Genomic DNA, 27,109 nt, shown 5'->3' with positions numbered 1-27,109 from the left:
GATGGTCCATCTTTCTTTAATGGCAGGTATTTATAAGGGGTATAGCAGATACAACATTTTCCATCTAAGTCAAAGCTCCCAGTTGAAGAATATTCAAGGAGAACGGTGAGTGACGATATGAGGCCTTGACAGAGACCAAGCGATTGTTTTTACCCCATTATGAATGCAACAAGGTCGAAACTCTAAAGTGACAAAATTAAGAGATAAATAAGGCACGACATGGAATTAGCACAACAACTACAATGCATTTCAGATTGTTTGATGTTTCTGTCATCTCAGGGTTAACTGAATATTCATGAGGCTGACTCATGATGAGTTTTGCTAATGGCATGCCTACATGGTCACCCTAACAATTAGTTGTCTTTTTTTTCTTCGTCTGAGGGGAATGTGGTGTTCTACATTGCTGTTTTTGCGTTGGTAATTGTGAATCACATCTGCAACATCGTTACAGACGAACAAAAGGCGGGAAATGTTGGAGGAGGAAGGGCTGACAGAGGGAGAACAAATAAGAGACAGAGAGAGAGAGAAGGATAGATTTTTGAATACACAGTGACCAGATGTGCACACAAATACCATCCTGAATTTTAGATAAATACAATATACAATACACACAATACTGTTGGTACATTTGATCATCTGATGTAAATGTAGCCACTTACAAGAACAATAATAGGACCACTTTTAATCTACTGTACCAGTTTTCACAAGTGCTTAAATAGTAATTATTTCCATTGAGGGCATAATTATAATTAAAACATGCCTCAAATACCCATAATAGTGGCATTGCAACATCTTAACTGTATGCATTGTGGCCATTATAACCACACACACGCACCACAGCCATGAACATATTATAATCAAATTATCATAAAGCTCAAGGCATTTTACACTGTACAAAAACAACAACACTATATTTTCCAGTTTATGACATCTAAAAACAACTACAAAGTAGAGACCAAGAAAATAAGTTATCATAGTACCAAAAAAAAAAAAAAAAAGATGAGAAGGCCGTTACCTTTAACATAGTTTTCTCTCATAATAGATACAGTAAGTCATGTATTGAAGTCATTGAATGAGAGGCGGGGTTAGGTGTAGCAGTCTTTGTGTGCGTTTGGATTGACGGCTGGGTTGGGCTGGGTCAGTCCACAGGAGCTTAAATATTATATTCTGTCTCTTCAGATCAGAGGCAACATTGCTAAATCAGTCGTCCGTCTCCTCCCAGGGACGTTTATAGTATTTACCCGGGGTCTGCACCACGTAAATCAGTTTATACCACACAAAAAAAAGAAGAAAAGAAAAAAGGCTTTTTAAAATAAGTGGAAACATCACAGTCAAACTACTGAGTGATAAATGAATGCAGCTCCGACAGCCTGCTACAGTCCTGTTGTTTTGCTGTTAATGCTCTTGTTGAAAGCAAAGTGAAAACCTTTTACATGGTGCAAACACAGAGTGACCTTTAGATTGTGTGTGTGCGTGTGTGTATGTGTGTGTGTGTGCAGTCAATCTCTGTTCTCCTCAGGTGTCCGAGGTGTGCCTGGGCGCTCGGTGGGAGTTCTCCTCTCCTCTCCGTTTCCCTCTCTTCTCGCCACCTGGAGGAACATACTTCCTTTTGGTCTTTTTACGTTTTTTATCAGAGCACCACACTCTCTCACAGTACTCCTCCACTCTCTGAGCGTCCCCGTAGCCAATCAGCTGGAGGAACTCCTTGTACCACAGCCTGGAGTGGGGGCCTGCTGGGACTGAGGATGGCACCAGAGCCCTGGGGCTGATGCTGGGGCCCGGCGGGAGGCCCACGGAGGAGAGGCACGGAGCCGCAGCTTTCTCTCCGTCCCCGTCGTTAGCCCCTCGGATCGCCGACTCCACCCTCTCCCCTTTGAGCACGTGTAGAGAGATGCGTAGTAATGTGTGCACATATCCGTGTTCCACAGTCTGGCACACGTACATCCCCGCATCGGAGCTTCTCACTTGTAAAAACAGCAGCCCGTGGGGAGTCATGATAACCCGCTCGTCGTCTCGAACCTACACGGAGGTAAAAAAAGCAAAACGATTTTTTTTTTTTTAGCCATTGATTTAGCCATTATTCAAGTGTAGAAATTCAGACATTTGCACTGCTGCTGCATTTGTTCTTCTCCCGAGAGGAATTTTAATTAAACAACCTGCAGAACTAAAAGGATAAATTAAGGTAGAGCTTCAATAGTGCAGTCAATACAGAGACTTCTGTACTTAAGGTTCTGTGAGGTATATAAACATCCCAGCTTTCTGTTTGCTGTAGTATACACCGCATGTTTGAATGTAATATTTAAATGTTCAACATTTATATCTATTTGGATACATTAAAATGCATTTTCCTCAGTTTTGAGATATATGGGGCTGTGACTTGACTCACCATCCCAGTGCAATCGAGATTTGTGGTGCTCTACTCATTGAAAAAATAAAAACAAAATCAATGTCCCAGTTACTCAGGATAGTCCACAAATCTCCCGATGTAAATGTAATTACATTCACCCCAATTGCACTAAAGTAGCAGCAGAAATCTCAGTCAAACCAAAACTATCTGCACAGCCAGACAGATCCATAGGGGTAAGAAGAACATTTTGTTTTTGGAAGTGGTGTACACAATAAGAGTAAGCGGCAACATATGATTTAAGATAAGTGACCCTTTGGTTTATTGTGTGCAGAGCTGCAATATCATCATTTTTGGGGCACGGCCACTTGGCCTTTGGGGGTGGCAATTTTTTGAGGACATAAAGGCCAAATGCAAGGGCAGCAAGTCCGTCAAATAAAACAATGATTGAAGTCCACAGAAATAATACATTTAACTTAAGGGTTAAGGATATTTTCTTTTTAATACATAGTATAACTATCAGTGAAATAAATAAATAAAAAGCTGTTTATTTCACAAAATAATTTATTGCTACTTAAGTTTCTTAAATTGAGCCTGATTTTGTTGACTTGCAGATTTTGATTTGGTAATTTTACCTAGATATTTGTGCTTCTACCATAGCCTAAGTATGCAAAGTATACATAGTTAAATGGTTTATTTTTTGTCTGTTTTAATTGTGTTTATTGTTGTTATCTCCTACTTTGTTTTGCTTTAGCCTCTAGACAGTTAACACCGTTAAAATTCCAGTTATTTAATTCCAGATCGAGGGGGGACAGAAGGAGAAGGAGCCGCTTTTGGGTGCATCCCCTCAACCAGCGAAGGAGACACTGTATATTAAGCTGCGACTCTGTCAAAGATAGACTAGGCACGTGTTTTTAGCGGAGCAGAGCAAAGAGCCGCTTCTCGGACGCTTCTGAAACGTGCTGCGGTTCGACTGGTGGAAACAAGCATGGTCTGGAGTGGCCATTATTAGCTCCGGCGGCCTCTGGTGGAATCCAGGGGCAACATTTGTGTCAAACTATCTTCATATATAGCTGGTTTTCCAGCAGTTCATACCAGGCTGGAAATCAAACCCACCACTGGTTATATGCGGAGCGTTTCACTTGATGTTTCCCAAATTCAGAGTCACAACAATAGGTGTCTAAAACCCTGTATTGACAGGAAAGAGGCAGAGGAGAAAATGGCGAAATCAGCTGGGGCAGTGCAGGCGGGGCATCGAGGCCACAGTGGCCGCATGGCATATAATTTTTTTGAGCGGCAAAAAGCCAAACTGAAGGGGCACGGCGGCCTTGGCTCATGGCCTCCGCGAAATTCCAGCCCTGATTGTATGTACTTTTCATATCTGTGCTTGAAGTGTAATATATGTTTAGTATATTTACATATGTATTTATTCAAGTATAGGTCCATCACACTCACCTCCTGTTTCTCTCCCTCTTTCTGTAAGAACCAGAGGACCTTGGCTTGAAGTGATCGAGGGACACACTCGAGCAAAGTGCTGTTGCTCTCCACGCCGTACACCAGCCTCTCCTCAGCTCTGTGCCATTGTTCATCTGCACACACACACACACGAACACACAAACACACACATCATAAAAGATAGGGAGGCAAAAGAGATTGCGATGACCTGACGTGACCTTTCATTAGCTGACAAACATAGAGTGGATTGTTGTCCCCCAATCTATCGCCTGAGTAGAAGTACACTAACCTCTTCTTACCTCCAAATGCAACAACACATGAAGAGTTCACATTTTGTCATATTTAGTCTAGTGCTTCTGAAGAGCGGCATCATTCCCTTGCTTGTAAACAGTATTTGTCTGACAATTTTGCACAAGCATGCCCATGCACATACACACATCACACAGTCCTTTTATATACTAACCATCAATTTGCAGCCCATTGCACAGCTGGACGGCGTTGCCATGGCGAACATCCTGCCGCCTGAATCGTCTGCTGAGATGGGAGCGAGGGAAGTAGAGAGAGAGAGAGGGACAGAGAGAGAGAGAGAGTCATTTTGAAAATGTGATGAAAGTGCAAGAGACGGGTGAAAGGAAAGAGAAAGAAATCAAAGATAGAAAGAGGGAGGGAGGGGTGATCAAATGCACACTGATAGACATTACACAACACCTGGCTGTCACGTCTCTCGCAGACTGTGATAATGACTTGGCAAACCAGCCTCAGAGCAGTGTGACATTCAGAACAAGATGCTATGATGGAACAGAGCTCCTGGTAAAGGTGTGAACAGCTGGTCTCACAAACACATCTGCAGGGAGAAAATATGTCTTCAAGTGTGTGTGCGTTTGTGTGCTGTTACCTTTTGGTGTAGACTCCAGCGGGGTAGTATCTGGAGCAGGTCAGACCATCCCAGGCACAGTAGGGGTCTCTGGCCAGACAACAGTCAGCACATTCGGAGCCATAGAGGTCACACTGATGCAGTCTGACCTGGGCCACACCCACCTCTGACCCGACATACAGCTGTTGCTGTGGACCCAAAAGCAAGGTACCATTAATACATTAGTATAAATTCATTTTAACGCCACAATTTTCTTTAATGCATTAACGTAAATTTTTAGGTTGTAGTGGGCTGGAATCCATTGGTACCAACCATGTCATACTAGCTTGTTGACAAAGAAATTAAATAATGCTCCAAACCTACATTATATTTTGTCGAGGAAAAGCTGGCATGGCCATTTTCAAAGGGGACCCTTGACCTCTGACTTCAAGATATGTGAATGAAAATGGGTTCTATGGGTACCCATGAGTCTCCCCTTTACAGACATGCACACTTGATGATAATCACATGCAGTTTGGGGCAAGTTATAGTCAAGTCAGCACACTGACACACTGACAGCTGTTGTTGCCTGTTGGGCTGCAGTTTGCCATGTTATGATTGGAGCATATTGTTTTATGCTAAATACAGTACCTGTGAGGGTTTCTGGACAATATTTGTCACTGTTTTGTGTAGTTTATTGATTTCCAATAATAAATATACACATACATTTACATAAAGCAGCATATTTGTCCACTCCCATGTTGATAAGAGTATATAATACTTGACAAATCTCCCTTTAAGGTACATTTTGAACAGATAAAAAATGTGCGATTAATCACAATTCAATATTTTGATCGATTGAGAGCCCTAACATATATGTATGCTTTCTGTCTTTGACTCATTCAACTTGGTAATGTAGCCACAAGTAGGCAACAGTACATATAAATTATGTCAATGTAAAGTAATGAAACATGTTGCAATGTTAACATCTTGTGGCTAAACAACAGAATTGCATGAAAAGTAAAGGGATCCATAATGGTTCTCTTACCCTTTTAGGTGATATTATGATCTCTCTTATTGGTGCCGGCACCTGCAAACAGGAAACATTTGACTGTTATTCAACAATAAGTGGTTCATCGTATGCTGTAAGAATAAAGAAACAAGAGCTGACATAAAGTTCTTTGTCACTAGAGGCCTCCCGTCACGCTCCTATCCATCCCAAATCAGGCCTTAATTAAATGACAGCGGCAAACGCTTGCAGACTAGTTTTCAGATGTGACTGATCTGAGTAGAATTGATATATTCAAATCACTCTGAAGATCTCTCACAGCGGGCCTGCTGCTCAATCATATCTGTGCCCCTCTGATGATGGAGAGGAAGCAAATCAGCAATCAGTGTTTTCAAAGTACTCCCTCTTATTGCGTGGCTGCAGCAATAATGGACTGTGACATGTGTGCAGTGAAATGCTTGGTTACAAAGTCTACTTTGCTTTCACATTTTGTAGCTAAAATAGAGCACCTTGAATATTTGCAGCTCTTCCAGCAGCACCTCCTCCATGGTGTCTGTGTCTTTGTTGTAGATGGTGATAACTTTCAGCACCACTGAGTCGTCTAAGAGAAGAGGACATTAATGTTACGCTGTTGCTTATACAAAATTCTTCCTTTTTTTCCACAACCGGTGCAACATTTCAGGTTCAAAACTGTCTCAGAACAACAAGCTGTCTCAGATCAACAGCTTTTTTTTTTTTGATATTTGACTTTATACAATCAAAATATCATATATCCGGTTTGTCTTTCATTTTGCCAGCATGCATATAGTATTCTGGATTAAGTATATTCATTCTTCACAGTGTGTGTACAGTACCGGTGCCGATGTAGAGAACGTGGTAGTGTCCATCCTGGGCTTGGACTCTGTCCACAGCGATCTGGGTCAGCTTTCTGCTGCCTGGCTCTGTCTGCAGCAGGACAGGTCTACGGTGCTGGGGAAGGACTGGACGATACATCACAGGATGAGAACGCACAAACCGCAAAACCTCATCCGGAAACTCCTTTGAGCTGGAGAAGCCACCTCCGTTCACTTTACTGGCACACTGTTGGAGAGATGGTGTGACGGAAATAGAAGGAGTAGAGGAAGGAGCAGACGCAGAGACAGAGGAGGGCCATTAATTACATTGTTCCTTTATGCAATGTAGAGAAAAAAAAGCTGACATGCTTTAATCTGGCTCAGACTGTCCCTGTTTGACCTGCTGAGGAAGCTACAGTAGTGCTGACATTCACCAGAGCTGTCCTACATGCTCTCAACGCTGTCCCTCCCAAAGGACGTCTGTCATGGACACAGACTAATGGAGAGTGCTGTGAATGCATAATGTTGGTACATCCGGGAATGGCATCCCATAAACATGGCCCTATTCAGACTTTAAGACTCACAGATCCAGGTCGAGGGTAGGGGACTCTGTCCTCGTAAGGAGTCCAGTGATGCTCCGGTCTCTCTCGGTAGGCAAACGGACCGTTGAAGGCTGCTCTTATATCATCCATGTGATAGACACACACTGCGTAGCCTTTAAACACCGTGCTGCAAAAGAGGCTTTTATTAGTGATTTGACGGATGATAAAATTGTGACTGTATAAGGAAATGCTGACATCACCCTCCACTCACCTTGTTGTGCTAAAGAGGCCAAAGATTTCGGGGTTTTTCCCATCCTTGTTCTTGAGCACAAACACATCCTCTGAAACACAAGATGTAGAAATTAGCCGTTGTTTGTTAGCCACACTAGGTAACACCTAACACCTAACACCCTAACACTTGCTAAGGCAAGGCAATTTTATCCATAAAGCACATTTCATGTAGAGACGTAGGTTCAAGGTCCTGTACAAAGAATTCAAAACACCTTCTATAGAAATGAGGGCATATTTGAACTAACAACCTGTTCTATATAGTTTCTAACACTGCCGGGTTCTGACTTACAACACGCCCACAGCCCTTACCGCCATTTCCGGTGTCCAACTATGGGAACATCCCATGTCTCTTATTTGACATTTCCTTGTTTCCTCTGTCCTTGCATGGATAATCACTTACAGCTCCTCACAAACAACTCCCTCAGTGCAACAAATTGACTCCTCAGAGAATCCAAATTGCAATGAAGGACCAAGAACTTTGACTATACCGATCTTGATTAATAGAATCACTAAAGGTTATTCAAGCAAAGCTGTTAACTTCTCCAACTTACATTGAGCCACTCACCAATCCATACCCGTAACACCCACTACATGCAGAGCAAAACTAGCTCTTCTCAACATCAGATCCCTAACAAACAAATCTTTATGCCTTTAACCGAAACCTGGCTGGACAAAACAAGTGGTACAAATACTCTTATTGAATCAGCCCCTCCGAACTATAATTTTGTTAACACCGCCAGCATGAAAGCATCAGCCTGTTAGCACTGTCATTGTGAGCATGGGGACATTAGCATTTCGTAGTACAGCTTCACAGAGCCGCTAGCACGGTTGAGACAGTTTATTAAAGTACAGATATTCTTTTGGTAGCTTCGTAAATCAAAGTCTTGCTCCCAACAGATTGAGAAAGCGGTTAAAATCTCTCTTATCCTGCAGCAGCAGATGAACAGATATGTTTTTCATCCAGATGGATAGAAGAGTCTTTGTGGAGTTATGGAAATGCCTTCAGAACAGCAGTAAGCCTTGATAAATGAGTTTCTGGGGTTTTCAAAGATCACCCTTTCTTAGCTCAGTGACTTGAATGTATTGGTAATACATGAGAGGAACTCACTGGGGCTTTTAAGGCCCAGATATACAAAACCGACATCAGAGAACTAGTCGTCACTACACATACACTAATGTCTGTGCATCTGATGTAAACAATCCAAAGTGTGTTGCTTTACTACTACATATTGCTCATCACTACTGCAGGTCAGATGCTCAATGTAACAAAAATCCTTGATAGCCCACCATAGTGACTCCTCAAATGTTGATGGATATAGATGCAGATGTGTACATTACTGTCAGGCAAAGAAACCTCAAAGCTGAACAATAAATAAATAAGATGGCATGCAAAGAGTTTCCTTGTAGCCCCACCAAGTTCATCAAAGTGTGTATCAATGCCGTTGGGTCCAGCCACAGAGCAGATAAGACGGGTTTTCAGGAAGGAGCTCCATCTATTCACCAGCATCCTCTGTCCTCCTTGGTCATTCTGAGAGATGAAAGCAGATATACAATGTGAGTGCAGTACTTTGGCTGGATGATGGCCAGAAATCTTTCTACAGCATTATTTTGCATTCTCACCGCACAGACTCGCCCCACACGAGTATACACGGCCTTGTTCACTCCCTCAGCATCCATCTCTCGCTCAGTGAAGAAGAAGTAAACTTTATCATCGTCTCTGTCGTCGTTGTCAGGAATAACTGCCGACCCCACAAATTTAGGTTCTGTAGAGAGGAGAAAATGTCAAAAAGGGCTTGGAATGAAGCATAAAGTTAAAAACGGTTAGGTCGTGGAGGTAGCGGTATAGTGCAGACAGTATGCCCGTTGTAAGCAGTTCATTTTAAATTCATACTCATTTAAGTATTTTATGTTAGGGATCTCTTTAAACAGGGATGTAAACACATGTATGGTGGGAAAAAAGAGAGAGCTACTCGAGGTTAAAAAATAAAATAAAAAAATACAATAGCGTAATATCATAAAACCATGTGACAAAGGCCTGTGCTATATGCTTTAATAAATAGGAAATTCCACAAGTATCTGCAGTAGCTAGCCAGTGGGAAAAAATAGCCAGCTAGGGGGGTATTGGGGAATGCCCCTCTGGAGAAAACGTTTGGTCGTTTGCAGCAATTATTGGGTCGATACCATTTGTTACACAGATTTGGTGCTTTGGTGCACTCAAGAAATTGATAGGCCCACAGTATCTACAGAACATCTTGTGTCACACTTTCTTTAATTAAATATAATTTGAATATACGGAACATTTACACTATGAATCATTACATCTCATGTGAACACCACCTCATTTAACTGTCACACTTTAGGATTTGTTACTACAATATCTGTGTGTACTCCCTTGCATTTAAAAGGGAGATCGTTTTCCTGTAATGTACACCAACCGTTGAGTTGCTGCCTGTCGTCTCTCTCAGTACGTGTGTAGGTCTGGTTGTTAAGTCGACAGAACGCACCGTCGTTCTCCCAGTAGTCAGTGTAGAGGCCGATATACAGCTCTCCTCCTAATGTATGCAAACAAACACACACAAAACCCTTCTGTTAATAACAATGCGTATTAAATGTGAATAACCTTTTACTGTGATTGAGATATAGACATGGAAAAAGACCACAAGATGGCAGTATAGACTGGTTAGAGGTCAACAAAGTGAGCACACCTCTGCAATGTGGAATTGCATGGTGTGAGTGAAAACATAAGCTGTAGTCTCACACAGCTGTGCTTGTAGCTGAGCAAATGTTGAAGTGATGAGTGACAGAGTGTCTTACTGGAGAGCGTAGACGTGCACGGACTGTTGGGGTCGAATGGACAGCGTCCTCTGCCACTCATGATGCTGTCTTTTTCAAGAGCAAACTGCTTGTCCTGAGAACAACACACGACACACACAGTTATTCATACACAAATGTGCATGAAACACTCAAAAGCTGTAAGCTTGTAAAGGCTTTAACAACATCCAGACCAGCCCCAAGGAGGTGGTGCGAGGAGAGAGAGAGAGATAGAGGTGCATTAGAGAGAGGACGGATCAGATAGTGATGGATGAGGAGGAGGAAGAAAGACAGATGAGACAAGGAGTGATGGATGACCAATTGTCTGGATGTGTATAACCAACGATGTTCTGCTCTTATATCATCGTGAGTTCACTACTTCTACTCTTTTGATCTTATTGCCCTGCACAGCAGGTGGCAGAAACACACACACACACACATACATAGACCTGAACTCCCTATAGAACCACAGCTCATATCTGGTGGGCCACCACAGTGTTTACGACTGTCACTGGCAGATCAGAGAGGAAGTTATATATTGATTTATGAGGAGCCACAGAGCCCCACTGTGCTGTGCCTACTGCCCGGCGTATGACTGTAACACAAGTCAGTTTCTGGGTTAAACTCATCCATCATATAATTACTAAACCAAATCGGTTAAAATAGTCTAATAGAATATTACTCTGAAATGTGGGCTGTTATTTTTTTTTTTTAAATGTCAGACCAGTGTTGCATTAACACTTGATTTGTTACTCAGTGGTCGGCTTGATGAATGGTTATAGTGTTTTCTATCATAGTTTATCGTTATGTAAATATTATTCAGCTCAAGCTTAATGGTAATCGTAGATGTAATCTCATACACCGAGTATGAAATTTATGTGAGGCAACCTCGTAGTAGCTTATACGGACCCAGTTTTGCTCACTCTATGAGCATTCCAATGATATGAGTGATGGTTAAGAGTAGTTCCTGTTTGGATGTCGTGGCTGGCCTGGTCGACCTACTGGACCAGTGCTGTAATGCAGGATGGAAACCTTCTCCACTACCCACACTCTAAATACACCCAAAGCACACACACACACACACACACACACACACACTGAGGACTGCCGGGAGATATGTGTCATGCTGTAGACAAACATGCTCGCACAGATGGATGCAGGCAATTTACTCACATTTGAACTGACCCCTGTGTGAGACAGAACTTTAGTCTACACTAACCTCTTGTTAACATGCTCCCACAGAGAGCAACACCTGGCCTGTTCTCTCTGTTTACCTGGACAGTAGTGTTGTTTGCTTTTTTAGGGATGCACCGATCCAACTTTTTCAGTCCCGATACCGATACCTGGGCTTTGGGTATCGGACGATACCGAGTTTACTGAATTGTATTAAAATAATAAATTGTACACCAGCAATTTGGTAAAACATTTTCAGAATTAACAGGAATTTCAATTCCAGTGTAAACCTTTTTAATGCAGCAACACATTGCTCAAAACTTAAATAGGAATTAAAATTCCATCCATTATATATTGTATGTAGTATAAAACATAAAATTGAATTGAATAGATGGGCCTCTTTGTCAGCAATACCCGAGCCAGCTATTCGAGTCGGTATTGGCCTGATATCCGATCCAGTATCGTTGCATCCCTAGCTTTTTTCAATATAAATGAGAACCATGTGCAAAACAATTCTCTCCCTCTGAGGAAAACAAACCTCCACCCTCTCTTACTCACTGTCTTTTCCATCTCCACCTCACATCACTGCTTGTTGCTAGGAGGAAAAACTCCACTACAGTAGCATGAGTCTAATAACTCAGCGGTCCAAGCTGTACTAACAGTTCTAGGGAGCTTCTGGCTAAAACATCAAAACAGTGTGAAGAAATGTTTGGCTACTGCAACTAATGAGGGATGAGTGTAGAGTAGAGGGGCACACTGCGATATTTGGCCGACTGTATAATGACGAAATCGGCAACATTTTCATTGGAGTAGGCATCCGTTTCGCTGCCAGTCTTTTGCAGTGAAAATCTGATGCTCACAAAAAGCAACCCACAGCTTTTAAAGCAGTATAATTAAAAATATCCACCATGGACTAACTGTCAAGTAATGTCAAAGTGTTGTTGGACTTTGAAAAGATCTCTGGCAGGAGGAACCCTTTGACTATCTGGCTGTAAAACCAATCTCTAATTCTGTTTTCAGGACTCACCTGCCCTGCGTGTCCCACTTTGACCAGGACACAAATGGGGTTAAAAGCTCCTGTTCCACAGACCAGCAGATGGGTCTGGTTGTACTGCTGCAAGACCTTGATGTAGTTAGCACACTCCGACTGTTGGTAGAGATACAGAGATGAATCAGTCGGAGGGGGAGGAGGAGGTTATGAGGGCGGATTGAGGCCAAGCAGAGGAAATTATGTACTGGAAAAATGCCAGGCTTTTTACGGCCTCATCAATAACATCAATACTTCAGGTTAAACAAAGGTTAATGAGCACAGTGAGATACGTAAATCAATCCATACATGCTGACTGTATGTATCTCTACCTACATAATAAATGAATTATACTGCATATATACATGCCAAGTTAATGCACATTATCAACTGGGCATTTTTCTCTTGGTAATCAATCTCAGCCGTACTACCAGTTGAGAACGTATGCAGTCATGTAGAGGGCGTCTCTTACCTTTTCCCTTCCCTTCATCAAGCACTCCTCAATCTGAGATTCTGTACTGGCCCACTGGATCTGTGAGAAAACACATTTATTTACAATAAAGTGTTGTTTCACCATAAACAAAAAAAATGACATGAAATATTTTGTACATACGGTGCATAGTAATGACGGCGTGTTAGGGCCATTGTAGGTAAAAAAGTAATAATTACGGAGCTGGGGGAGGGGAGTAATATTCCGAGAAAAAACTTGAATTTCAGAGATTAAAATCATAAATGTATGAGAAAAAACTTGGATATTCTCTGAGATTAAAATGGCAAATTTATTAAAAACTCGGAAAACTGAGCAAGGCAAAGGTCCTGAAAGATACATACTGTATTACTGTTTTCTTTCATGTTCTTAATGTGTTCTTTTATGAACATACAAATACTAATATTATAGAAGTTACAGGAAAGTAGAGACAAACTACTTCTTTCAGAAGTTTTTGAATAGAAGTTATCCTTCCCCGACTCCGTAGTTTTATTTTTTTTACCTACAATGGCCCTAATACGCTGTCGTATATAGTTGGCAATGTGACCCAAACAACCACGATCTTCACTGCTAATAATCTCACAGGGGTATCGTGCTACCTTTTCAGTTTCCAATTAAAAGAACTCAGTCAAAGCACTGTTTTATACTGAACACATTCCTATGAAGATGCACACATGCACACTCAGTTTGGCTAACCTACTGCCCTGTGGGTGTGTGAGTTCAACATGTGTCACTTCCTAACAGGCAGGGAGGGATGAAAACAGACCTACCTCCCTGTGCTCTGTGTTAACCCGGTCCAAGCTGAGAGAGAACAGAGTATTCTTGGCCCCAACATAAAGCCTCTCGTGGCCCTCGTCCAGCAGCATGGTCTGGGGCTGAAGAGATGCTCCATGTCCCTGGAACACCCAGGTCCTGTTCAGCTGCCAAAGCTCTGCAGAAAACAACAAACACAGAAAGAGATTAAGACAAAACAGGCAACACAATACAAGTCTGCATTTTAGCAATTTCAGCAATAGATAGAAAGATAGAGAGCGTTTTCATTTCATTTCAAACGTCATCTTGTTTCATGGCTGTACTAACCGGTCGTGTCCAGAAGGTAACCCTAAGGACACTCGCTGCTCGATGACCTACTGTATTCCAACCTTCACCATTCAAGGTCAATGCCTAACCTTAACCATCTCGCGAGACACGACCGTACTAACCAGCAAGATTGAATTTGACCAAACCCCATCCTCAAGGGATTTCTAACTGCTCCAGTAACCTGCGCCTGAGTCTCAAATGCTCAAGGGCACAATGCAACATGTGTTTCTGATTCCTAGTTTCCCCCAGAGAACGGCAGAGAGCAACAGAAGGGTTATCTTTCCATCTCATCTCTCCAGCTCATGTGACACCTACACCTCCTCTCACTCAATTCAGCTATGCTACTCTGTGTCATTGGCCTGGTCGTAGAACTAAAACGCATCTTGTTTTTATTATCAGTAAAAGTTCATATGACATAAAAGAGCAGCGGCAGCTCAAAGCCGACCTCCCAAGCACCAGTACGAACCAATAAACTACTACTGAGAGGAGAACTGAGAGGATATTTTGGCAGAAGCAGGGATGGAAGAAGTGTGATATGATTCCTGGGAAAGATGTTGTGATTAATGGGAGGGACACAGCATGGTCTATGGTTCCATTTACCAGGAGGAAGCAGTTTTATCGGACAGGAAACGGAACCAGTCTCTTTATCAGCCATTAGTTTGAGATCAGCTGCCACTCCCTGTCAGTCTTGCTCTAGGAGATTTGAAATCCTACTTTAAAAAGGAAGCAGTGGACCATGACAGATGTGTCATTAAATATAAACACACGCTCGTCAGAATAATCACAGACCGAGTAGACGCAGATAGCTTGCATGCACACATGCAACAACAACACCCATGCAGCAGAACACCCAGTTGTATCTTCCTGATTGAACCCGACAGGCTGCTTCTCTATACCTGCTCTCTGTGAGCTCCTGTAGAGGTGGAGGGTGAAGGATTTCAACAAAGTGCTGAAGCCCCAGAGGTATGCACTTCCTTTGGGTCGCACTGGCCTGAAAAACCTTTCGTTAACACATGGCTGCCCGGGTTGGACCGGGTGCCCTTGTAAAAGAAAAGATGGGGATCTGGTGTGTGTTAGCACAGCATTTAAAAACCTCAGACAGATTCAAAGCCAGGGTGTGTGATCAAATTTATAGCACCAGCATTTCAGGGTGGGGGAAAAAATTGATACAGCATAGTATCGCGATATTTTGTGTGGTACTATTGTATCGATTAGTGTGGTAAAAATATCAAAGTATCAATACATATTGAAACAGAATATTTGAAACGGTTTCAATACTAATTTTCCACAGTATCGATACACAGGTACCAGCTGCGCTTTCTGCTCTCTCTTCTCTCCGACAGCGAGTTGACACACACGACGCTATTTATCTTTTAATAAAAAATCTAAAATTGTATCCCTCAATGTTGTGTACACTTTTCCACAGGAAGGATATTTTTCAAGGTATTGTATCAAAGTTCGAAATTCCAGTATAATGACAACACTAGTATCGATACACTGACGTCAAGAAATCAATCTTTTAATATATAAACTACAGTATTAACCTCTTAACAATCCGACCCGGGCTGCTATTCTGTTTTTAAGAGGTTGTAGCAGACTCAGTCTTAAAGCGAAGGATGAAGATACTGGTATCATATGAAACTAGAAAACCTAAGGAATCCAAACAACCATGCCATGTTAGATTGTTGGGAATAATGCTAAATAATGCTCCAAAGTTACGCTAAATTTTGGCGAGGAAAAACTGGCATGGCAATTTTCAAAGGGGTTCCTTGACCTCTGACCTCAAGATATGTGAATGAAAACTCTGACATGAACAGAGTGAAAACTGCATCTTATTAGATAAAATAGATGTTGGCAAACTGCATATTTTGCACTTGAAAATCGCAATACAGTACTCAGCATATCGGAAAATTTTTTAAAATCGCAATAAGATCGTATCGTGGGGCCTCTGGTGATTCCCACCCCTACTAGCATTGCACACTGTGTTCTCTCTTCATTTTACATTCATGCACACATTAGGCCATCAATGCACAACTCTTCAGAAATCTCCCTTTAACTAAAGAGAGGGGAAAAACGGGCGACCACCAACGTGATTGTAATACTATGCCAACCTTACAGCTACTTCAAATAATGCTGAGACGTCTCTAAATGCTGAGGTTGCAGGGGGTAATTGCATGATTTATTTTCCTATAGCATCTGTATATTTTTAGTGATACTTGATCTCCAAGATACAAGGAAAGAGTGTTTATCCAATTTTTTTTTTTAAATTACTCATGGCAACAGCATATACACTCTGTGGAAGGTTTTATTTGTTTAACATGGGATTAGGTATCCACACAGGATATTTTGTTGCTATTACAAATTCTATGTTGGAGACAAGCGGCTGTTTGTTTGAGCAGCATTAGATCTCGGGTGGTTAGGTGGAAGAGACTGAGGGGATGTGGCAGTGGTGTTCTGCCAGGGCTCAAACATGCTTCCTGTAATTATCTAATCCACACACACTTGGAGCTCTTTCCCTCTCACACACACACACACACACACACACACACACACACACACACACACACACACACACACACTGTCTCTCCCCTCTATCTCCTCACAGTCCCCTCTGAGTTAAGCTGAACTTGGATCAAGGACAGTCCTCTAACATTCCTCTCCAAAGTTTCTACAAGTGTTAGTCAGGCCTCTCAAACAATCAGCTCCTTCTTTATGTGAAGCCCGATCTGCTACCACTTATTCAGATGATAGACGTAGATGGATATTTAAAGTGATGGAGTAAACAGTCCATAAGCCAAACCCTTTTTTTCCATCTACTTTTCACTTGTCTTTGTCAATAATCATGAGCGGCAGCTGATTTATATGGACATGTACACACAGCTGAGGCAGATGCATACATGCACAAGCTGTCTCTCTCTCTCTCTCTCTCTCTCTCACACACAAGCAAACACAAATACAGATACATTTCGTTCTGTAATTTTGTTTACATGTGTAGAATAGTAAATATGATATTTTAAATGTATAGTGTTCGACTCTGAATTGCAATGGGTTTAAACCAAAGGAGGAAACTCTTAACGATAACCAGATTGTATCTTGAAAATGAAAGAAAAAGGAGAGAAAAAGAGAGAATATCCATTCCTCACCAGTATGCAAATACAAAAGATAAGAAACTATAATCACATGTATAATAAGGTGTTGATTAATCAGCTTACACATGATTACAGAGTTACTATTAAACACAGTTGTGGGTGTGATTACATTGACACACTGAGAGACGCTTCAGAGCGCACAATGCTGTTTAAGAGGTTTCTCCTCTGTCATTATGTGCACCAGTTGCAGACAGATGCAGCCCATGCTCAGACTGAAGAAGCAAAAGGGGGGATTTCCGTAATTCCCCTCTCCTCTCTCCAAATTGTTCTCGCCATCTGCAGCCAGTGAGGGCTCCTTAGCCGTGAGCTAAGGAGCAGGAGGAGGAGGAGGAGGGTGTTTCTCCATCGGCAACTGAGCCAGGGAGACAAATGGCCCCACTGTGATCCCACTTCAAATGGAAAACACTGAGAAAAAGGACTCCCTCAAGACAGACACTTTCATCGGCTGTCTTGGAGAGTGCTGAGAGATGCCCCGAGAAGATTTGGTGAAGTGAAATCAAAATAAACTTTGTGATCTCCTATTTATCCGTGTATGGAAACACTGTTTTGCTGCACCGGGGGGAGAACAGTATGTGCATGTGTGCGTGCAGTAGCAACCAACTTTTGATTATAAGCTGTTTAGCAGCAGGGGGGGAAATATTCCTGTTTAGTCAAAGATAAATACACACAGGAGTTCATATAAAACATTCCTCAGGAAACTTAAAACGCAAATTAAATTTGCTCTCATAATTTAATCTATTGCCAATATTAAGCACACATTTCATGTAAGAAATTAAACTTGTGGAAGACCGTCTCATATTTCCAGTGAAATAAGCCTATAATGTAGGTTTACTTATTGAGTTATGGGACTCGTGCTGGAACAGAAACAAAGAGAGCGATTAGAAAGGGCTGGAGTTAAAGGGGACCAGAATAAGTCGAGGTCTGAGACTGTGGAGCCCCTGGGGGGGAGGGGGTCAGGAGCTGGAGGACTGGGGTGTTATGCCATTATCGGTATACAGCCTTGTGTTCCCGTATCCTCGTGTGTGTGTGCGTGTGGGGAGGGGGAATGATGTCACAGAGTAAAATGAAAGCCACATGGAGTGTCCGAGCAGGATGAGACAGAGAGAGAGCAGCGTATGTTTCTCGGTAATAAAGACTTAGAGACTTGATTAATGTTATAAATCAGAACACATTGACAACTGACAGTTCATGTTGTTATTGGCCTGAATATATACCTCTTAATCAAACCATGCAGTGTGTGTGTCACAAGTGTGCTGTAGTCTATCCCCATCAGCTCCAAACTATACTTTATATAACCTTGGAGCCCAAATGAATTAGTTATTGATGGGGGTTACTGTCTGACAATAGATAGCTAAATGTCAAAAGCCCCATAAAGCTTAAAGGGCAACTTCAGTATTTTTCAACCTGGACCCTATTTTCCCACGTGTCTGTGTCTCAGTGACTAATGTGGACAACATTTTTTTTAATTGGTCTTGTATTGACGGATAAAGTAACTGCCAGCTGTGAAATGAGCTGTGTGGGCAAGTGATCAGCGCAAGCCCCCAGGTAGTGCGCCGGGCTGTGAAGCAAATTGTTGTAGTGGCCAAACGGTGGTACTAAAACTTCCGTGTCCGTCACATGACGCTTTTGGGCCCGAAAAGACCATTTCCCATAGACTTACATTAGTAAAGAGACATCAGTAAGGCAGACCTTATCTAGTAGGAACACTTGATTAGCCGTTATTTAAATCATTTGATCCTAAAAGTTGTAAAACGCACTAATGAATCCAGAGTTATTTCCCTTCCTCCGTTCATGTGAATGAGCCCCAGACCGAAGCTGGAGCGAGAGCTGGGAGGCGGAGTTAAAGGAAACGCTACTGCGCCTGCTTTATTGGCCCAATGGATGCTGAAGATTGCCGGATGATTCGGGTTCTTTATCACTCGGCAGTTGAGCCATTTTGGCTTCATGCGCCACTGAGCAACTCTGATAGGAATAAACGGGAGCCGGCCTCCAACGTTGTATCCAGTTCTCTTTATACATCCATAATCAGCATCAGTGTAACGTTTTCTCCACTAAAAGTGCTTGTTTTTGCCACTGACAGGCTCAGATTGCTATTAAAGTGTCTAACAGCATTACAAAAAGGACCATACAAAGAAATAAAAAATTTTTTTTACCTTTCGCTTGATCCCGTCTGCTTGTTATTGTTTTCAAGCCTCGCTCAAGGAGAAGTCTTGTTGTGAAATCTGAATATCCGTATACTCTGGCTCAAACAAATAAGGGCGGCCATCGAATTCAAAGACATCATCTACATTGTCAAAACCATCTAAATATTCAGCTATGACATTGAAAATCTTTTAGATAACACTAAGCTACGCTTTCTGTACTCCAACACAACAAACTCTGCCCAGCTGGCACTTGCGTTTCCACCATGGATGTATTCCACTATTCCACCGTTGTCATTCTAAAAAATTCAGCTTTAGATGTTTAAGTTTTATCCTTCTTCTGTGTGTTTTGTTGTATGGAGACATTAAACCATACTCTGTTTAAAAATTGGACACTTTTAGGATTCCTTGTTGATTGTTACCTTTTAACACTGATGGAACCTAAAATATGAGCCTCTTTTAAAATGACGGGTCTTCTAGTAACGTCGGTATATATTTGATCCATAAAGAAGCACTTTGGTTCATAAAAACTTTAATTTTGTCTCTGGCTCACGCTGTTTACCACCCACTCATGTTCTTCACTCTACAGCTCTCGGAGTTTCCTGTTAAATCTCATAAATTTGAACTTTGAATCTGCTTCTCTTCATGTTTTAGCTGCTTGTTTCTGTGACTCTAGCATGCATTCATCAAAACAAACATGTAGCTGCGAGTTTCCATGTTGGTGTCTCTTCCAGTGTTTTTTTAAAGATCAGTTAGGAGGATCATTTAACAGGAGGTCACTCAGGTAAATGGAACTTTGTTGCACACGTTTTTGACTCTGTGTGGACTCTACATGATGTTTCTGTTAATATCTATTATAAATGTTCTTTATTTCTGTCATCTAGCGAGATTTCAGAATGAGACTTCTCCTTAAGCGAGACTCTTTCAGTAATGTCAGACACTAGAAAATAAGGTCCAGGTTGAAAAATACCAACGTTCTTAAACTGATTTTCATATGTACTGTAATTTGTGTAGAATATCTAAAGCAACGTCAGCGCAGAAAAAAAGTTCGCTCAATTGTTTAAGTAACAGAACACACTGAACAAATGTAAACTTGCATATAGATTTCTTTGCTGTATTTGTTAGTGCATTAGTTATTCCGTTTATTCCCATTTCAATGTTATCATAAGTTTAATCAACAACTACAGTGTAGCCATATTCCAGATGAACAGTTTCTTCTCTGTCTCCCACAAGTTGGCATTGCAAAATAACAAGCTTTGCCTTTAACTGCCAGCCTACAACAAGCAATATCTACTTCTGTGTCTTGTGTGTGCTCACCTTCACTAGTCATCCTTCATCCTCTTTTTTCCCCCCTCTCTTATATTGCAACATGCTCTCTAAAGACTCAAACAATCTTCGTGCCTTCTCTTTTTTCCCAGGTCACAAACTTAACTCATCTCCTCTGCCTGATCCCTTCGCCGGGAAAAGGTCAGAAAGGATATTAGAGTTTCGCCAGCTGCCTTCCCCTCTGGACATCTCATTAATGAACTGGAGAGCACACACATAACACAATGGGAGAGGAAAGGACGCTGAGATGTGCACAGACAAGATGAGAAGCGAGGGAGAGGGGGAGAGGTGAGCGTGGAGGGGAGGGGGGTTGAGAAAATATCGTTTTTCCCTTTGCTGACCTAAAATGTGTGATTTATCTAATCATCGCTATTACCTCCACTTTCCAGTGGTTTGATATAAGGTCTGTGACTGCCCTATGGCCACGATCCAAGGTGGTAAATGTTAATTGTAGGGTGCACACGTAAGGCGGAAGAAAGTTAATGGGACTCATCACTTTACACATTAGCTTTATATAGAAAACATAAAAAAATCCCCTCATTCATTTTATTTTACAACTCAAGGCCATACTGGTATTCCCCCATCTCACCCTCAGAAGAGAGTCACCTACAGCCACATCATTTCAAGGTTGTAAAATACAGAGAGAGCGTTTTCTTGTCTGGAGAGGAAGGTTTGAAATTACAGCCCAAAAGGGGGATTTCATACATACAGTAATTGCTACCTGAGTAATCCCTGTGTTCCCACATGCACGTACCTAAGCTCACAATTTTACAGTAAATGCTGAAGAAAAGAAATGGGTTTAGTATTTGTTGATGTGTCATGTGCTCACCTATATTCTCATTCATTCAGTTTAAGAAGAATATATACATGTATGAGTAAATCCAGCTGTTAAGTGCTTTAACTCAACTTTTGTTTTACTTTTCTATGAGGCAAATGTTGGATTGAAATAGGGAAAGTACATGTGTTTATTTATATAAGTGGACATATACGGTATGATGTTAACCCTGTCAGAACAGCTTAGCATCACCGGATAACTTTATTCACCTTCGCAGACCTGCTGAAGAAAAATATTTATACCTTACCCAACGATTATGACTTTTAAGTAAACACGTCTTTGGCAGACATGCTGAAGGTACGCCTGGTCAATTTAATTATTGTGAAATGTTTTACTAGACTCAAGACATGTTTTTCGGATAGACTGCAATAATAACCTGCCGACTCGTGTTATTTTTCTGCAATGTATCAGTTTGTATGATATTCTACAAAAAGTTATTCTCATTTTTCGTGCGTTTTCCTACAAATGTCCAGCAACACGTGTCAATTTTCGCTCGTTACACGCATACAGTCTTTTCAAAATAAAATTCAGTCTTCACAGGACACAACTTGGTTAGGTTTAGGTAGCAAAACCACTTAACTCCAGAAGTGGCGTAACTTAAGTACGGAGGTTACGTGAAGGCAACAAAACTACTTAGTTTGGTTTAGGAAAAGATCGTGGTTTGGGTTAATATAACTCCAGAAGTGGCGTAACTAGTCCGGAGGTTATGTGACAAATAAATCAGCGTTGACTTCTGGTTTCACACGGGGTACGAACACCGGCCTCCTTGGTGAGTCCAGTAGTTTTTGACCCACCCATCCACCCTGACCTCCTCCCTACGCAGTGTTTGTCGCTCTTTTTACTTCCTGGGTCACGATTACTTGGATTACATACAAAGAGATTTTGTGGGATATATACAAATTACTACGAAAGGTGTGTGAGAACAGCCTGTTTTCAGGAATGTGAGAGATTTTATTTGCTGTAAACAGCAACAAGAGCACATAGACTCTCAGCTATGGAAAATGGAGTTTTAATATCGCCGTTTTCAACATTTTCTTTATCAGATAGTGGTTTCTGTGAATGCACATTACCAAAGCAGTTCTGGACAGGTACCTATTATATGGGTGGGGTGACATTTTAAGCTTCACTAAATCAGGAATGCATTCTCCTGATTTGTCAAAAAAAAACACTGAGAACTGCAGAATTGAAATGAACTGACATGACTGAATGAACAGGAACTGAATGTCCAACACAACCTCACAAAAAGTGCAAAGTTAACTAAATTAGCCAACATATCAAACTATGCAGAAGTGAAGAGTTTTTGGAAACGACTTTGATCTGATTAGGTCATCACTATTAGGAAAACTGCTGTATCACACGCTGTGCAGCTCAAGCCAGACATGATGACAGGGCTGTAGAGGCAGCAAAATAAGTCTAAGCCTGGCCTCCTACCTGCAGCCTGTCAGACTCTGACACATGCTAGCCGCGCTACAGCATCATTAGCAGCAGAATTGATGGTCATCCTAAAAGAAGAGCTCATTTCACTCCACAGGCCAAGAGCCAAATCTCGTGGATCTGTGTCCAAAGGCACAACAAAACAAACTTTCCATTCTATAGTGAGCAAATCTCCCTGCAGGCCATTTCTATGTATAATAACCCAGGATGTGGGGAGTTTGATTGGCCAAAAGTCCAAGTAATTGAGGTCTTTAGCTTGTGTTTAAGGTCTTTGCAAGCTGTGTAGTCAAAGATTAGGTTCAATTCTCTCTAAAGACAGCTGCGAGTCTGTGATTGTAACTCAATACTCCATGTGATTTAGGTAACAACCTTTTTGGAACTGGACTTAATTGGGGGTGTATAAGCAAATGAAAGGATGACTGGGATGAAAGTGAATCAAATGCATTTGGAAAAATCTTCACTGGTCCAGAAGTCTAGACAAGAAGATGGGGGAATAGATGAAAGAGAGAGTGAATAATAATTCCCCACCATGTGTGAGGTGTGGCTAACATCAAAGCATGCGGAGATCCATACCCAATGGTTGTAAGGTCGTCCTTGAAACACATGATAATGTGCCCAGAGGAATTCATTCCCAGCAAGCAGGAGATCTGATATTTTATTGAGATTTCTATCGATCCAACACTGCGACCAGAAGCAGGTTATAAAATATTTTCGCACTGATATTATTTGCTTTTATTTCCCATTATCAATCTTTCTGTCAAAGAGCAGAATCTAGTTTTTCCACCCTGTTTTGATACCAGATGTTATGGTAATATTTTCTTAGTCCCGAGGGTGAACGGTTAAAACCACATCCCTCTCCGTCTCCCTGAACTGCATCCAAGTCATTGGCGTGTGTGGAATTCGCACTATTCTGCCTGCGCATGTGTGCATGCGTCTGTCTGTCTGTGTGTGTGTGAGTTTGTGTGGACGTAAGGGTGTGTGTAGAAATCCCTGGCAGAGCCCATGAGGCATATATTAAGGCTTAGATGTTTTTCATTCCATAATGATAGGATCCAACTGCAGCCTTTTCATGGCGCTGTGTGCTAGCCAGAACATGTATCAGAGGAGAGAGAGAGAGAGAGGTGGGATGTCAATCACTGCAGTAGCTTTGCCCTCAGGCGGTTAATGAATTGGATGATATTCATCAACACCTAAGTCACGATCGTAACAAATATTGATGTGACATTCATGAGTAAGCACATCAGCACTGATCTTCTCACTTTTGCTGATATACGAGCTTCGCATCTCTCTTTTTCTCTCAGTTAATCTTTCAAATTCATTAAATTTCTACATCCATTCCCATTATTTCTCACTGGAAAAAGTGTGTTTTACTGTATTCATTGTAATAAATATGCAAAAAGGGGAGAAACAAAGGATACAGTACATGTCATAATACAGCAAACTCTCCTCACAGATGAACACGATGAATCAGACTCGTCAACCCTCATAACGGACTCACAGCACCATATTTATGTATGAGTTATTGACCATCCAAATTCCACACCTATATTCAACCATGACTAACAGGCTTATGTGGAATCATCACCTTCTGTTGCCTTAGAGATCAAAGAAACTGCGAGGAAAAAGACAATGTTTACTCAGGAGTTTTATCTACAAAAGATAAAACCCCCATTATTGTCCAAGAGATACACAACCATCGGTCCGCATACCAGCACATGAACATCCATATCACACACTCCCACACACACGTAAACTGGTAGGCACTTTTCTCTACGCGACCTCATCCTTTACCATGTCCAAAAAAAACAAAAAAAAAACACCGCCATTGCTCTGCCACTATGTCATGAGAGAAAGCCACATTGTGGATTCTCAAACCCGCATGGCCGAGGAATCAAAACAAACTACAAGGAGGCTCCTTCATCATCAGCAGTGAGTGAATAAAAGTGCACAGAAGTCACATCCAACCCTGCATGGTGACTCTCAGGCTAGAACATAAATCTTCAATGGCCATCTCATTAGATGGTAATGATAACCTGCGGCTTCTTTTACTCAGAGAGGATGCCGCTTCTCTGCCTCCACTTTATGTATTTGTGCATTTTTGGTTATATTTTTTGTACACTTGTATTTCACATAATATCTCGCAGAGAAAGATGCAATATACTTGTTAAATCAGCTTAAAAAAAATATTTTTTTTGACATTCATTTAGCAAATTTTTGTGGTACCAACAAAAATACTGCAATGAATATTGCTATAAATTGAGAGTCGAGGTCTATTACAGTATGAAAAATCCTGTTCTGTTACACCTGTCTTATCCTCAATCTGCACTGAAGGCAGTGAACGGAGCGCGCTAGTTTCGGTTGAGGCTGCATTGACTATTCCTGACAGTTTAATGCACTATGCCGCATCACCTTAAGGCTGTCTTTATTTTGTTGCAACACAGCAGAGCATTTGAATCTGTGCTGCTAAAGTAGATTAAAGGTAATAAAAGAAACACACGCTAAGTATTTCTTACCTTTGTGGGAGAGGCGTATCCTTGGGTAGATGCTGTGGGCTGTGTGAGCCGTGCCCAGCAGAACAAGATACAGCAGCATCAGTGTCAGATACACAGTCCTTATGCACTCTGCCATCCTCATTGAAAGACGCACTCCACGTTCATCTACACAGAAATCCTGCAGGTCCACTCAACACGGGCAGCAAAGTCCATGAAAAGAAATAAAGTCTTTGTGCTGCAAGTTCCTGCAAACACTCTTTAATAAGCGTTAGCGATCCAACAAAAGTCTTCTTGGAGGCAACAGTCCATTTTCTGACAATCAGCACATGTATCTCTGCAGCTTCTATACAGTCTCTGCTTTCCCCTATAGCGGTCTGATGAAAGCTGCATCCACCCACTACCTCGGTGGACAGGATAGTGCTCTGGCTGTTATCCTTGTTTGGTCTTAGTAACCAGGGAGAAGAGAAGTCCAGTTGCTACATTCACGCCGCAGTGCCCACTGCTCTCTGTCCATATGTCAGTCCGTCTGTTTGTTTGTCTGTCTGTATGCCCAGCTTAGATCCACTCTTTCTGATCTGATGACAGGAACAAAAATAAAATAATAAATGAATCCCACAAAGGTGTTGGAGCTGATTTGTAAAACCTCAGTGCATTTGTGTGTCCCAGCAGGCAGGCAGGCAGGCAGGCAGGGCTGGAGCTGCTATACTGTATCCTCAGGCTGCGTTCCTCCTCTTGGGTCCACTGGAGCCAGTCATTCTCTGGACGAAAGCCCAGGAAAAGGCAGGAGTGGGAGAGGGGAGGAGTGGGGAGCCTCGTGCCTGGCGTGCGGTCTCTCAGCACTGGGGAAGAAAGTGAAGCTCCAGCTCTCCTACAGTAACTCTGCTCACGCTCCAATGGTCAGGGAGGATCCAAACCTCACCTCAAACCTCAGTGAGGCTGTTTAAGATGGCTTCTACCACAGCTACTGATCTGGGCAGAGGCCACCTGCCACGGTGTGGTGTGTGTGAGGAGGAAAAGCCTGTGTGTGTGTGTGTGCTTGGTAATGAGGGGAGTGTGTATCAGCTTGAAAATTACCTGCTCTTTCCTCTAGATTGTCTTGAGATCTCTCTCTCCCTCCCAGGCAGCTGGATTAAGTGCGCTGTGTCTCCCAGGCAGGCTCTGCACTGTTTGACTCCCCCCGGCTCGCCTCTCGTGTCACTCTACAGACCACCCCTTGCTTCTCCTCCTTCACCACCTCCTTTTTGCACCTACCTCCACTGCATTAACATAGACAGACCTGAGCCGCCAAGGTTTTCAGCCTCTTAACTCTGGCACTTCTCTCATTTTCAATTATTGCCCTCTTTGTGTTTGTTTCCATGTGGATAGTCATTACCACTGTTACCATGGATTTTCATGTACAAGGTTTCTTTCACGCCCTGCCCATTTAGTCTCTCCTTCTGTTTATCTAGCTACCCACCTCTCACTGTAAAACCTAGTTATTAGTGTCCTTCCTCAATGTATCATATCATACCGTGCCTGGCTTTTTTTTCTCTTCCTCTGCTACTGTATTCTGTCTGAATGAGTCCATCTCTGCTTGTGTATGTGTACCAGGTATTGTCAGTACTGTGTAAAATATTAATGTTGAACTCATTGATATGCAGTGTTGTGTTGTGTCCATGTAGTCTTTGTTTTGTCTCAAGGCCCACAGCTTTCTGAATCTGATTAGCAAAAAAGAAAACAAAAATGTACAAGATGTGACTGGAGTCATTATTGAATTTTGCACATATCCCAGAGGGAAGTCCCAGAGGCGTCCAGTTACTGGAGCAGAGCGACGTCTGTCTCCCGTAA

At 42.0% G+C, this 27,109-nt stretch overlaps 1 protein-coding gene across 3 annotated transcripts; it reads right to left on the bottom strand.

The window, feature by feature from the left end:
• On the bottom strand, positions 1 to 26,499 carry sema3e (sema domain, immunoglobulin domain (Ig), short basic domain, secreted, (semaphorin) 3E). 3 transcript variants are annotated; one of them, XM_074633187.1, is made up of 18 exons: positions 26,357 to 26,499; positions 25,304 to 25,857; positions 13,596 to 13,756; positions 12,811 to 12,870; positions 12,339 to 12,458; positions 10,142 to 10,235; positions 9,763 to 9,879; positions 8,948 to 9,090; positions 8,741 to 8,855; positions 7,308 to 7,377; positions 7,079 to 7,223; positions 6,516 to 6,741; positions 6,171 to 6,262; positions 5,701 to 5,742; positions 4,695 to 4,861; positions 4,263 to 4,333; positions 3,800 to 3,933; positions 1 to 2,019 (listed from the first exon to the last, which is right to left on the bottom strand). In XM_074633187.1, exons 2-18 carry the CDS (start codon positions 25,422 to 25,424, stop codon positions 1,516 to 1,518), a joined length of 2,382 nt encoding a protein of 793 aa, XP_074489288.1. In that variant the 5' UTR covers positions 25,425 to 25,857; positions 26,357 to 26,499; the 3' UTR covers positions 1 to 1,515. The 3 variants fall into 3 exon arrangements, with proteins under 3 accessions (XP_074489288.1, XP_074489289.1, XP_074489287.1); XM_074633188.1 differs by having other exon boundaries at positions 4,263 to 4,330; positions 25,304 to 26,479; XM_074633186.1 differs by having other exon boundaries at positions 25,304 to 26,477.
• Positions 26,500 to 27,109: the final 610 nt, after the last annotated feature.

The sequence above is a fragment of the Sebastes fasciatus genome, chromosome 4 (assembly GCF_043250625.1).
Source record: "Sebastes fasciatus isolate fSebFas1 chromosome 4, fSebFas1.pri, whole genome shotgun sequence".
NCBI lineage: Eukaryota > Metazoa > Chordata > Actinopteri > Perciformes > Sebastidae > Sebastes > Sebastes fasciatus.
The sequence above is the reverse complement of the archived record's forward strand: the minus strand, read 5'-3'. Positions and strand labels throughout refer to the sequence as shown.

What these genes read in the sequence shown, in the direction of transcription:
- sema3e (XM_074633187.1), bottom strand. Translation starts at nt 25,424, where the DNA reads ATGAGGATGGCAGAGTGCATAAGGACTGTGTATCTGACACTGATGCTG. An exon ending in TGATGAAGGGAAGGGAAAAG is followed by an intron (nt 12,459 to 12,810) that starts GTAAGAGACGCC and finishes CTCTACCAACAG; the next exon opens with TCGGAGTGTGCTAACTACAT. An exon ending in GTGTGGGGCGAGTCTGTGCG is followed by an intron (nt 8,856 to 8,947) that starts GTGAGAATGCAA and finishes TTCATCTCTCAG; the next exon opens with AATGACCAAGGAGGACAGAG.